General features: G+C 41.6%; 1 protein-coding gene across 1 annotated transcript; it reads left to right on the top strand.

The window, feature by feature from the left end:
* Positions 1-550: 550 nt before the first annotated feature.
* On the top strand, positions 551-14,105 carry LOC121855185 (ras-related protein Rap-2a-like). The gene is made up of 4 exons (XM_042350056.1): positions 551-689; positions 4,978-5,193; positions 9,201-9,398; positions 12,270-14,105. Exons 1-4 carry the CDS (start codon positions 567-569, stop codon positions 12,384-12,386), a joined length of 654 nt encoding a protein of 217 aa, XP_042205990.1. The 5' UTR covers positions 551-566; the 3' UTR covers positions 12,387-14,105.
* The last annotated feature ends 513 nt before the right edge of the window (positions 14,106-14,618 follow it).

Genomic DNA, 14,618 nt, shown 5'->3' with positions numbered 1-14,618 from the left:
AGCCGCGCCATTATAAGAATTTATATACGTGAAGGATGAGCCACAGATGTAGATTTTTAAAGACGGATATATCTGTTATACCGTAGCATAGTTAGTGACCTCTATTTGGTGTTAAGTTATCTGGATCACGTGAAGATTAGACACCCCAGTTTATTTCGTCTGATAATTTGACGATTAAACACTCTAATGCTACAGGGGGGTGGGGGAGGGGGGTTAGGTTAGGTTAGGTTAGAGTGTTTCATCATCAGGTGAAATAAACTGGGTGTTTAATTTTCACGTAATTTATTTTGGTTACGTAACTTGATGAAAGGGAGAACACATATTGTTAACTGATAGATGAAGGAACAGGGATGAATTGATTCTATGAAATTCAATTTCATTCGACTGTATTTTGTTTCGTTCTGATGAAAATAGTGGTTTATTTAATACTACTTGTATCTTGCAATCACATTCTTACCCCAGTTTTACGAAATTTGACTTATGCTGTAATACCCATCTGCCCCCTGACCCCCACTATGCTAAACGTGACTTCTGTCTTCCCTCAGATGCCCAGCGACTGTAGGAGGATGGGTGAGGCGCCGAAGGTGCAGGTGGACGGCGGGGACCCACAGAGAAGGTATCAAGTGACGCTCATGGGCGGCGCTAGAGTGGGCAAGTCCACCATCGTTTCACAGTTCCTTTACGATAAGGTAAGCGTGTCTTCCTTCCCTACACACACACACACACACACATTGTTATTGCTCTTATTTACACATTAACCTCCCCTTCTCTACACGTTTGAGTTACATTCACAATACATTATGAACTGTGATGATGATTGTTGGAGTTGGGCCAGATGGTGTCTCTGGCCTGGGGGGACAGCTGGCCGAACTAGATCATAGCACCTGAAGTGTGTCAACTGGAGTCCAATATTCGGAGAAGTTGGTTAATTGGTCAGTCGAGGTAACAAGTTAGTTAAACAGTGAGGCCTGGGGGAGAGGGGGGTGTATTAATTTGAGTTTCCTTGGCTATGAATTGGTCTACATAAGGAGAGGCTTCGTTATATTAGTCACTTTCCTGTAATTACCTGAAGGCATCATTAGTCACCTGAAGGCATCATTAATGACCTTACCTGAATACATCGTAAATTACCTGGAGCTTCATAAATCACCCAGAGAACTTATTTTTCCCTAATACCTCCTCCAGGTGCATGACAGGTGTAGGTAGACTCACCACAACGGTGTCTAGTTGTCACAAATTAGTTTAAAAGTCAGCGCCGCGGCCTGTTGAGGTGTTGATTGGTCTGGGAACCTTCACTGAACCTTAAGAACCTCAGAAATGGGTCACACAGAGAGAGAGTTTAGATCAGGTCAAAAGGGAGGTTGGATCTCTTTTCTTGGGTCTTATGCAGATCAATGACCAGTGCCAGATTGAACAGTGCTGGAAACTTGTACTGTTGCCAGAACTGAAATGGGGGGTCACATCTCTTACTTGAGTCATTTGGCCTAAGGAAACTGCCCAAGATCACTATCCTCTAACTACCGTCCAATCAGTCTAACATCAATTGTAGGCAAATTACTGGAAGCAATCATTTCAAACTATATTCGAAACCACCTGGAGAAGCACAAATTGATCAATATTCACAAGCGGGCGTTCATGTCTAACTAATCGATTAACATTCTTTTCAGCAGTTTTCGAATCGGTGGGCGAGGGGCACAATTACGATGTGGTATATCTCGACATTAGCAAAGCCTTCGACAGAGTCCCCCACGAAAGACTACTAAGAAAGGTAGAAGCACATGGCATAAACGGGAATATTCTAAAATGGATTCGGGCGTGGTTACAGGACAGGAAACAGCGAGTGAGCATTAATGGCACTAAATCCCATTAGAGCAACGTCACTAGTGGAGTTCCCCAAGGCTCAGTACTTGGATCATTATTATTTATTATATACATAAACGACATAGATATCGGCATAGACAGCAACATAAGTAAATTTGCTGATGACACCAAAATAGGACGTGTAATTAAATCTGATGATGACTCCGCAAAACTACAGGAAGATCTATACAAATTTTTCGAATGGTCTGAAAAATGGCAGATGAAATTCAATGTGGGCAAATGTAAAGTACTCAGTATAGGAGATGTACACAGGGAAACCAGTTACCAGATGAACAACGATGCCATTGTGAAATCCGACTGCGAGAGAGATTTAGGAGTAATGACAAGTAGGAATCTTAAGCCAAATAAACAATGTGTTTTTGCTCATAACAAGGCTAATAAAGTACATGGGTTCATACAAAGGAGTGTTAGTTACAAGACTAGCGAGGTCATCTTAAGATTATATCTTGCGCTTGTGAGACCTCACCTGGATTGCGCAGTTCAGTTCTGGTCACCGCATTTCAGAATGGATATAGAATCCTTGGAAGGAATCCAGAGGAGAATGACAAGACTAATCCCGGGCATTAGGAACCTTGAGTACAGAGACAGGTTAAATCATCTTAATTTGCACTCCCTCGAGAGACGTAGAGCGAGGGGCGACATAATAGAGGTGTATAAATGGAAGTCAAGGCTAAACAAAGGGGACATTACAAATGTACTCAAATTATCCAACCAGGAGCGAACTCGTAACAATGGTTTTAAATTAGACAAATTTAGATTTAGGCGCGAAATAAGTAAACACTGGTTTGGAAACAGAGTAGTGGATGAATGGAACACGTTACCAAATATCATCATTAACTCGAATACCCGGGATAGCTTCAAACATAGGTTGGATGCTTATATGAGCGATAGGGGTTGGGTGTAAAAGGGACTGCCCAGTATGGGCCAATAGGCCCGCTGCAGTTTCCTCCATTCTTATGTTCTTATGTTAAGATATCATTAATTATGGTCAAATTGCCCCAGGCCCAGGTGGTATAGGTTAACGGTGAGGTATCTGCTCCTACCTGAACCCAGACCTAACAACTTCTTCCCAGCAGATCAGAAATCAATAAATAGATTTCTGGTCTCAAAACGGCTCGACCTAACCTATGCGCCCGAGACCGAGACTTGAGATATGGAGAGAAAAATGAAATCTCGAAACTTTCATCAAACACCTTTCGCGAGGTACACACACACACACACACACTAATTGCGGTAACATTCACACATACACTAGCTGGGGGAAATATATACATAATTTAGGTGAGGAAATAGACCAATACACCAGGTAGGAAATACATACACACTTACACCACTACACCAGGCTGAAAAATACACACGCATGCACTATACATTAGCTTAAGAGACGAACCTACAAGAGAGAACACAAAGCACATGGTAGGTTGAGAAGCCCAGGAAAACCTCATAAGGTCAACTTCGGAACATCGTCAAGTAAAACCCGTCATTCTGGGTTCCTTTGATGCGTAATGTGATCAATGCTTGTTCTGAGGAGCTGGCCGAGGTGAAGGGGGGGGGTTGCTGTGATAAGGAGGGTGCTGTGGTAGGGGGCGAGGGGAGGAGGGTAGGAATGGCTCAAAGGGTTGGGGGGGGGAGCTGATAGTAAGTTCTTTAAACTTCCAAATTGAATGAAAGTGAAAAAAAAAATCGATTGTTGGGAGGAGACAGAGACTCATTCGAATTAGGACCACCGATTCGACTCCTCTCTCTCTCACTCTCTGAAAAGCTAGGATAAAATTTTTGCTCTCTCTCTCTCTCTCTCTCTCTCTCTCTCTCTCTCTCTCAGCCTGTCTCCTAAATATTGCCTTGTCATTCCATCGGCTATAGAAGAACAATAATTAAGTTGTAGAGCCTCCCAGAACGATATCTTCCTCCTCCTCCTCCTCCTCTTACTCTTCCCCCCCTCCTCCGTCTTCCCTTGTCTCCTCCACCTCCTCCCTCTCCTCCTTCGTCTTCTTCTCCTATCTCCTCCATCTCTTCCACCTTCTTCTTCGCCTTCATTGCATCCCCCGTCTCCTCTTCAGTCTTCTCTTCCCCTTCCTTCGTTTCCTCTCCACTTTCATTCTCATTTTTTCTTCCACTTCCCCTGTCTCCTTCGCTGTCTACTCACCCTACTCCTACTCCTACGTAAACAACAAAAACAATAACAATAATAATAAGAACAATTACAAAAAACAAAAACAGCAACTATGATATAAAAACAACAGCAACTATAATAACAACAACGATAACAATACGGCAACAACAACAATAAAAAGCAACAACAACAACGATAATAACAATAAAACAACAACAACAATGAAAGCACAACATTAACAACAACAACAGTAATAAAAACAACAACAATAACAACAACATTATAAGCATGAACCTGTCCAATGCCTCAGCTGATAATTCCTGGTTTACTGAGGCAATGAGTCATTGGTAGACTCTCTGTTTCTCCTTTACCTCTAACATTTATTTTTCTTATTTTAATTAGCTTTCTAGTTTTCCTTGGTGTGTGTGTGTGTGTGTGTGTGTGTGTGTGTGTGTGTGTGTGTGTGTAGTTGTTGTGAAGTGGACTGTATCGTCGTGTCGCTTTAATAACTAAAAGGCTAACCCCTGTTCATGCGTGTGTGTCTCTGGCATAAAGTAAATTACATATTGTTTACATTAAATTACATATTGTTTACCTCACAACAAAGCCACAGGTTGTAATATGTCTTCCAATACCTCAGTCACGTGCATTATCAGTATCAACTCTTTTATACAATGTTGTAATTAATCTTCTATTTACCGCGAACAAACTGGTGACTAGTGCCTGTGAAAGTTGACATTGGTAAGTTCTCTCATTAAGGTTAATGAGGAGGTTTACACACACACACACACACACACACACACACACACACACACATCATCATCATTACGCGTTTATTAATTTTCCTTTGTCGCTCTTAATGAGTTCAAATATTTCTCCTCCACATCAAAAGTCTCTCACTTTTATCCTTCTACTGATTCGAACAAGTGATATTTTGTTCCTCCTGTAGATCCTAATGTCTTCCTTCTTCCTTCCTCTTGCAGATCCTGACCAGTTACAAACCGACGGTGGAGGAGCTACATCGAGGAGAGTATGAAGTCGAGGGCGAGACTCTGATCCTTGACCTATTGGACACATCCGGCTCCCACCAGTTTCCGGCCATGAGGGAGTTGGCTATTAGGCAGTCAGACGCCTTCCTCCTCGTTTACAACATCGACAATGCCGCCTCCTGGGAAATCCTGCCCACCCTCAGAGAAGAGGTCAGTGTCTATCTGTTTATTTCTTTCGCTTTGTGTGCCTCTTACCTTGATCTCTGAACGATAATAACCAAAGGAACGAGGTATCCATCCACCAGCATCAAGAAATTATTATGAAGATGTCAAGGGTCATACGACTGTGTGTGTTAACAGATATAGCCCGTCTGTTACCCTGTGTGTTGTGTCATCACCTGTGAACACTATCGAACAAAAGCATGAACTCTCCCAATATGTCGTTCAAGAACCTGTTGTAAAAGTTTCAACTCAATAACACAATTATTCAAACTTAAACGTTAACAGCTATATCTCGTAACACCAAGTCTGAACTTTGACCAACCGTAACTAGAAAATAAGAAATATCCTACCGTTACTCACACAGAAAACTGAATTAAAAAGATTGAAAGCAATACCTCGAGGCTGAGGATGATAAAAGCATATACTCCAACACATATCCCGTGAACCGTTTCTTCCCCCCACCTCTAAAGCCTCCCGCTATACCTCTTCTCTCTACCACCTTACCTATAATTTTTTTTTTGTGCTTGGACTTAAGAGCTATAGGCAATGATTATATTATCAACTCAGTTAAAGCCTTGTAATAGGATATATCAGCGACTTTCCTGTAGAGACGCCCGTCCACAGCAGCCATCATTATCCTTGACATCACACACACACACATTACATCTACTGCATAATGCTTTAACAACATTTTTGTCTCCAAAGGTAACATTCTACCTAGATTTGTATGTTAAAGTAGCAACGTTCTACTTACTCCTATATGATAATCTACCAGTTAATTCTCTACCATTCTTTCTACTCCTTGTATGACAATCTACCAACACCCTATCTACTACCATACTATGATTCACCAAACACTTATACGCCACACCGTCCTCAACCGTGTCACCTCCTCTTTCCTGGATCTCCTACGACCCGCCAACTCTTAACTATTTCACTAATTGGACTCCGAGGGTTCATGTTCCACCTCAAGACACAAAATTATCACTGAAGTTGACGGATCTTGAGGTTTAGGTCGAAAAAACAAGGATCACCTAAAGATTAAGCGCCACAGTTTATTTCAGCTGATAATTAAAAATAATCTTACTGAACCTAACCTAACCTAACCTAACCCCCGTAGGTGAAATGAGTCGGGGTGCTTAATCTTCACGTGATACAAATGACATTCTAAATCTTCTTTCTTGTGGAGTCCCTTTTTCGAGTGAATTTCTTTGTATCTATTTAGTGGAATTATAACCAGGAGGCTCGACAACACGAGTGTTTTATGGCATCTGGGGATGATTTAGTCCTCCAACGTGCTGCTTCAAGGTCCTCCCACGTGCCCTGCTGTTTGCCGAGACTTGAAAATTCCTCCAGCTGTAACTTGAATGGAATCACTTTGTTCTTGGATGTTATTACCATACAAATGTGTAAAGTTAGAGCAGCACTGCTCAGTCCGCTTTGATATGTCAAGATGAAACAAGCCAATACAGAAACAACTAGGAAGAATGCCCCTAGATCCGTCTCTGTCACCGACTGACAGCGAATATGAAAGAGAACTGAAACACAAAGCCTCAGGAGCGTGTTGCTAGCAGCCTGTCTCAGGTTGTAAAGGACGCTCGACACGTCTTGCATTTTGACAAAGAGGAAAGCGAGAAGTTGTTCCGAACTATGTGTTTGTGTTTGACGCTTCAACACAAAGTCGGCCACAGCGTCTGACCGACTATTATAGCGTTCGTTCTCCTGCTCTGGTTATTATCCTGCCTACAACTACGCGCGCGCGCGCGCATGTGTGTGTGTGTGTGTGTGTGTGTGTGTGTTTATTAATAGGGTTGCAGCCGGTGGCTGAAAATATACAAACTTACATGCGATTTAGACATAATAATATGCTTTCAATACATTTACAGGGCTGTACAGTACATAAATCAGGAGCTGTTTATTATTTTAACAATATATGGGATGGTGCTATTCTTATATCTATCAGTGCGGGCTCTTATGGGCTGAATTTTGTTGTAGTGGCGAACTACGCGAGGTTGCTGGGGACTGCCGGTGGCAGTAGGTGGCGATGACGGGATGGTGCAGTAATCCACTGCGAAACCTTGCTAGTGCTTGGTGGTGGAGGTCACTGAGGGATGGCATTTCCAGGGTGGAGAGAGTTTGTTGTAGCCGGAGTAGTCTGCGCCGAGCATGATTCTGCAGGCCCTCTTCTGTACCTTCTCTAGCTGACGTTGGTGGGTCGAGTTGAGAGAAAACGACCAGGCTGGTGACGCAGACGTTAATTTTGGGAGAATAAATGCTTTGTAGATAGTCCTCAGCTCTGGCGTGGGTGCCCTAAGTGACCTGAGTCGTCGTAGCATGTAGGGTCGTTACGAGGCTGCCTTGATTGTGTTGTTTACATGAGCCTTCCAGTCCAGTTTGTGGTCTATAGTTACACACAGGAGTTTGGCAGACTGCACTAGCTGGAGAGGATGGGCACCCACTGTAACTGCTGGAGCTTGCACTGGAGTGGTGTCGGTGTTGATGTGCATGACTACGGTTTTGGTGTGGTTGATGGTAATCTTGTTCTCCTTAGTCCATGCCTGTAGCCTGTCCAGGGTGCCTTGTAACGATGAGTAGTCCGGTGAGGTGTTATCCACTGTAACCCCCACAGTGCAGTTATCCACGTACTTCCACCTGTGAAGAGTGTCAGATAGAGCGTCGTTGATCAGGATGAGCAAGCACAGTGGTCCCATCTTGGTCCCCTGGAGAACACCGCAGGTGAGGTGTTGGAATGTGGAGACAGAACCCTGGTACCTCACTGCCTGACGACGCTCACTCAGGAAATCAGTGAGCCATGAGACCAGGTTGGTGGGCAGCCCTAGTGCAATGGCCTTGTTGATAATAGTGCAGTGATCAATATGGTCAAAAGCCTTCCTGAAGTCAACAAGGGCAACTGCCAGTGATGTTTTACGTTTCTCCAGTTTTTTGTGCAGGAAGTCCAGGAAAATAACTAAGCAGTGTTTGGGCTCCATTGATGTAGAGGAGGTTCTCATATTGCCAAATTGCTGTGGATCAATTGACTAATAAATACTAGCAAATGCCCATTCAAAAATAAAGTCTTCACAGAGTAGACTGGGTATGGGGGTAATGGCAACTAGCCTGAGGTCACTAGAGGACTGTGGGGTGGGGACCTTGGGAATAGGGGTAATAAAGGCGGTTTTCCATTCATTAGGGGATTTGCTTTGTCTGAGGATGCATTCAAAATTGAACAGAGGGGGGTGGCAAGTTCGACTGCAAACTCCTTGTATATTTTGATTGGGAGGTCAATTGGGGTTGTAGTGTGTGTGTGTGTGTGTGTGTGTGTGTGTGTGTGTCCTCATGATAAAGTTTTGATGCATTATCGTGCCAAAATTAACCAGATGTCATGGTAATAAGGTTTTTTCGAAGTGTAATGAAAACAATAATATTAGATAGCCTATAATGGTGACTACATTATTTTTCAGTAAGTTAGTCACTATTTTAGTTGGATATTTATCCTGCCATGGCAACGGTTCGTGGACAGGGTTTGTATCCGCTCGCATGACGCCTTGATTTACAATTTACGTTATTGGTTCCAAATAAAATTGAAGATACAGTTACACTTTACAGGGTACCGGTATAGGTGTAGTTACAAGTAAGAATCGAGATGGAAGCACATGTGAAGTTGTTAGAACAGATACACGTGTAATTACATATGTAAACACAGATACAGATGAAGACACAAATACAGGAACAGGTAGATAGATGAGGAGGTTGAAGAGTCCCACCAGTCATTACCACCAGTCACTAACCCCCCGCCTCTTATGTCACCAGTCACTAACCCCTGCCTCTTATGTCACCAGTCACTAACCCCTGCCTCTTATGTCACCAGTCACTAACCCCTGCCTCTTATGTCACCAGTCACTAACCCCTGCCTCTTATGTCACCAGTCACTAACCCCTGCCTCTTATGTCACCAGTCATTACCACCAGTCACTAACCCCTGCATTTTACCAACAGATCGTGAGGTTAAGGAGTCCCTCAGTACCAATAGTGGTAGTGGGCAACAAGAGTGACCTGGAGAACCGGCGAGCGGTGACCAGGGCGACGGCTCAGGCACGAGTGGAGTTGGACTGGAACCACGGCTACACGGAGAGCTGCGCCCTCCAGCCTGACTCCGTGCTTGCCCTCTTCAAGAAGGTTCTCCATCAGGGTCAGGTCAGTAAGGGCACTTATCGTCACTATATAAGTGTGACTGTGGATGAATCTTTATCAGGAAAAGAGAGAGTGTCAGGAGAGTGTTGGTCTTGGTGTAGTTGTAAAGATTGTAACCTCGCAATTTAGAGAATAATTCAGAAGTGACATCTAGCTGAAGGTGCTGTGGGCTTCCTGGATATCTCCTACCCTTAAGGCGTTAATTATCCTCGAAAGAAAAATTACAGAGGTAACGAACTACTTCCTCGAACACTACAACAGTAAGAGTTTGCTCCACTGGCCACTGCACTGATCCTAGAAAACTGACAGGGAAGGGGAACTACTGGAATATTCGATCATACTCTATTCTCAGCTGTTGTGGTGGAGGTTGTGTAGCCACGTTGCTCAGACTCCCCCCGCCACGATGGGTGACTAGCACTATCATAAATACGTAAACAGTACACGGAGCCAACAAACGGCCCGAGGAAGGAGGGGAGAAACGGGAGATGAAGTGTGTCGGAAAACTAAGCGAGGTCAACTTTGTTAAGACTCTTCTGATATTCTATTTTAGTGAAAAAAAATAGAAGTTACCGGAGTTTGTTTCCGTTTCCAATTTCCCCTTCTTTCAAGAGCCTAATTATGTACTGTATACTGCGCCTGTAACTCTATTTATACCCATGAGTGTACCTGTGACCCCGCTAGTACACACACACAGCTTTTATTAATAGGATTAAGTATCACCATCAATCGAGGTTTCTGAACTTATGTAAACACGGGGGATTAGTCGGCATTCATTAACACAGTAGCTTGTATGTGGAAGGTATTTCACCAGACGCTATTATTGGGAGTTAATTAGCCAGGTATTCGTGTAGACTGTAGAGCAGCGTCTGTCAGGCCGCTCTAAAGGACTACTCACACTAATTAGTCTCATTTTCACGTCTTCGGGGATGTTCTCTCAGGAGTAACTGAAGGTGACTGTGCTCGTCCCATCAGGCGGTCGAGTGTCAGGTGGAAGGATCAGGTGTGTTGGAAAGGTGTAGGGTGGTGACTTGTGTTGAAGGGAGTATAGGGTGGTGTGGTGGCAGGGTGTTGGAGACAGTGTTGGGTGGTGAAGCGGCAGGGAAAACCTTAAGACAACACACATAGTTCGCACCTGATCCCTACTCTTCCTTAAGACCACAGCAATGGCGGCCGTTCAATTACACAACCCCGAACACACAAGAATTTTACAAGTGCGTTTTAAAAGTCCACCATCAAACAACACAGACCCTAGAAAATATTCAGCTCAATCTTTCAAGCTGAGATTTCCGCTTTGAACAGTTGGAAATAATTCGCGTTATTGGCGTCACTTATTTTCAGTTTTCATCTTGACCTTTCCCTTTGAACGGTGAAAATAACCTCCACCTTCTACGATTATTAGAAATTCGCCAAACAACAAGAGGGGCAGAGGAGAGGAGATTAGGGGAGGGGGGATGAGGGGGAGGGGGCAATGGGGGGAGGGTTGAAAACAAGTTATATCACCGTTGGGAAATTTAAATCTCCACGCGGAACTTAGTAATAGGTCGTAAGCTGTGAAGTGAATTAAGAAGGACGAGACTAATTGATGCCGAACCCAGACTCGGAACCTTACCTGAGTTTTGATATATTAACGCTCTGAATTTAGTTAGGTTAAGTTAGAGTATATTTGGGGTTGGTTAGGTTTTAGTTAGGGATTAGTAAGGTTGAGTTAGGGATTGTTTAGAATAAGTTAAGTCAGGCTTGGTTAGATTAAGTTTAAATAGGGGTTGGTTAGGTTAGGTTAGCAGTGGTTAGGTTAGGTTATGTTAGGTTAGGTTAATGTGGACGCTGATGTTCGCCATATGGGGGCAGTAAGGGCTCTCTCTAACACCTTGCAAGTGAGATAAATGTACATAGTCTGAATGCCACGCAAGCACGGATAAATACACCATTGGAGATCACTACTGACAGCTGCCACATCTTATTGGTCGATAGATGGACATCCAACACTAAGAAGAACACGAACTATGCATATTAAGGCTGACATCTTCTACCTGTTCTACCTGTTCTACCTGTTCTACCTCTTCTATCTTATCTACCTCATCTACCTCTTCTCGTTCTGAAAGGTTATGGGGTCAGGTTCTCCAATCTGTTTCCGCCAACTTCATCTTAATTTTTGCTTACCCATAAGTGTGGGAATTATCAGAGACCAACATACAAAAGTATTTATCTATTAAAAAAAAAAAATAAATAAATAAATAAATAAATGCAAAATAATTGCAGTGGCTCTACGGGTGTCAGTCCGCCAACCAATCAGCAGCCTTGTTACAAACTGATTCAAGGCCTTAATTGCAAGCTTCGAGTAAACTGGCTACAGACAAGCTCACTTAACACCATTTAGGGGACAAAATTAATATACAGAATGTTAATAAATCTGGTAATTGATGTTTTGGGGTTACTAGAATCTATCAATTATAGAACAAATAGAGTAAAATACAGTACGGCCAACCATGAGATACAGCTGATGCAATGAAATGGACGCTGATAGACTTTAGTAGTTTAATTATAATGATCATATTCTTAAAATCTTAGTTAGACAAACATTATGGTACATGTTTGATGGTGGTGCTGTGTGTTTGTGTATTTCTTAACCTGAATGTGTGAATTATACAGCCATGTATGAAAGAAAAAAAGTCGTGTCGTGAAATTTGGTGAAAACATATGCTGAAGGGTTAAATTTTTGGTGCTTGCCAACCACGAGTATGTAACTGTGGTAGGGCTCTCATAATGTTTCACGAGTTAGATTTATTCTTCGGACAAAACCACGACACGATTTTTGTCTTTGATTGTACATTAATTTCCTGCTGGAGTTAAGTCTCGTCTCTCTCTCCCTCACAGGTCCGCTACAAACTGAGTCCGGCCGTAGAGAGAAGGAGGAAATCACTCCCTACTTACACACAAAAACAAAAACAGGAGAAATTTTTCTTCAAGAGACACTCGTGTAACGTGTCTTAGACGTGTCCTAAACGTGTTCGAAATGTAGACGTCTCCACCAGTTGTCTACCATTTTGTTCAAGAGGTTTTCCAGTGATGTGTTCAAGTCGTTGTTTTAAGCCTGTCTCAATCTATTCGCTATTTCCCCGGTTTCAAGAGGATCTCCTTCAACGTGTTATGAAAGTGTTCAGAACTTGTCTCAAACGTAATATCTGCCTCCTCTAGCTTCCGACTCTACTTGAAAAAACAAAAAGTAAACAGGACGTGTTCTTGTTTTAGGTGAAAAGAAAACAATTAACGTACCAGTGTCCTTCTGTGCGTTACTTACGAGAATGATGGTGATTAATGATTACTGTATATAGTTATTAATAAACATAATCAAAATACTAATCACTATACTCATTACAAGCATTGTGAGTTTGTGGGTCATCGTGACTTTTATGTGTGTAAACATTATTAAACATAATCAAAATAGTTAACACTCCACATATTGAACATATTACAGATAAAATGCATAATTATATAATTTTATAAATACTTTAATTATCATATGTTGCAAATGTAAATAATATCAATGAAATCAAAATTGTAAATATTTTCTAAATCCTAAACATCACAAACATTACCGCTCTAAGTACTATAGCTTTTTATAAACATTGTCAATATATAAATGTTGGGAGCATTTCAGACATTAAACACTTAATCCTATTAAACACTACAAACAGTCAACATTACCATAGTATGTTAACGCTACAAACATCATGCCTGAGTATCATGTATAAACATTATACAAGTTATGTATCACTTGTGACCAGGGCTCACCACTTGTACAGTCTCCAAAAAAATTATCGTAATTCGAGGCTTTCCGAGCAATGTTACTCGACCTGTTTCTGAACGGTTGGTAGTTCTACATCTGCGACGTTTTAGCATGAATTAGTATATATAATGCTTTCGAATGATATGAATCCTCCGAGGCTTCAAATCATATATATATTTACAATGGAGCGAGGAAATATCGGGGAGTCATAGCAAGAAGTGAGAGGTGTTATTATTGACCGTCACAGCGAGGGTATACTTAAGGCAGCACGAAGGACTAGGGTGAGCGAACTCACGGTATCACGATGGGTTAGGCGCCATGATACAACTGGTGACACACTGATACTTATAACCACAAATGTTTTACAATAAGTGGACGGGGAGGGGGGGGGGGGTCTGTTCCTGTAAGACCATTGATTTGAAACCCTATTTTGATGTAGACCGATAAACTGTATACTGCTGTAGCTGTTCACTCTAATATCAAGTACTATTTGCTTAGTCACTTCATAAATCCGATATATCGTGAACAACTTTAGTAAGCATATTGAGAATGTTCTGAAACATTTCCATTTAATTTAATTTCAGTGTTACTATAATCAGTCAGTGGCCTGTTTACATATGCCTTGCTTCTACCCATTACGATACATACAATAATATAGCTTAATGGGTTTCTTGTTGCTGATATGGGTAGTAGCCGTACCAAACTAGGATGGTAGCAAAGCATTACGTCTCGCGTTTCAAATTGTAGCGACGGAAAATCAAACGATACTTTTTTTTTGAGGACTGTGCAGTGTGTTCATGTACCAACGGATTCCATGTATAAAGTATTCGATCACCGGTTCATTATACAGTGACCCCTCGTTTAACGAACGCCTCGGTTAACGAAATTTCGGTTAACGAACTGCCTTCCATAAGGATCTTCAATTCGGTTAACGAACAAAAATTCGGTTAACGAATTTCTTACGAACCGACCTCAACATGTTTTCGCTTGCACTGACTGGGCAACCAGCTTTATCAGTCCGCCAATACAGTAATCGGTTTTAGGGCTTAAATTCCTTACTATTTTAGTAAATATCAAGAAGTTTATACTATTCAATAATTTTAAAAGTTTAATATTAACTTTTTTAGTCATTTTAACAATTATTGAACATACAGTATATCACATTTTTTCTTTGCAGGGGGAAAGCTATCGAGCTTTAGTTATTAGCTCATTAACTATTATTAGAACTATTTTTCTTTGCAAATATATTATTAATTCAATGGTCAGTTGCATTTTTTTTATTTCAGTCATAAATTTACTAAACTATTTTTGTTTTAAGTTTTCAAAATTTAATCATAAAATTAAAAAAAATAAAATAAAATCTTATTTGGGGGAATTTAATCATCAACTCATTAATAAATCATTCATTTTCTTTGTATATTTTCGAATATCAATCA

This window comes from Homarus americanus, unplaced genomic scaffold (assembly GCF_018991925.1).
Source record: "Homarus americanus isolate GMGI-L3 unplaced genomic scaffold, GMGI_Hamer_2.0 scaffold29048, whole genome shotgun sequence".
NCBI classification, from domain to species: domain Eukaryota; kingdom Metazoa; phylum Arthropoda; class Malacostraca; order Decapoda; family Nephropidae; genus Homarus; species Homarus americanus.
Note: the sequence above shows the minus strand (reverse complement) of the source record. Positions and strands in the feature narration are given on the sequence as shown.

Coding starts and splice junctions, on each gene's coding strand:
- LOC121855185 (XM_042350056.1), top strand. CDS start 567: ATGGGTGAGGCGCCGAAGGTGCAGGTGGACGGCGGGGACCCACAGAGA. Junction 5,194..9,200: donor TGCCCACCCTCAGAGAAGAG/GTCAGTGTCTAT, acceptor TTTTACCAACAG/ATCGTGAGGTTAAGGAGTCC. Junction 9,399..12,269: donor AGGTTCTCCATCAGGGTCAG/GTCAGTAAGGGC, acceptor TCTCCCTCACAG/GTCCGCTACAAACTGAGTCC.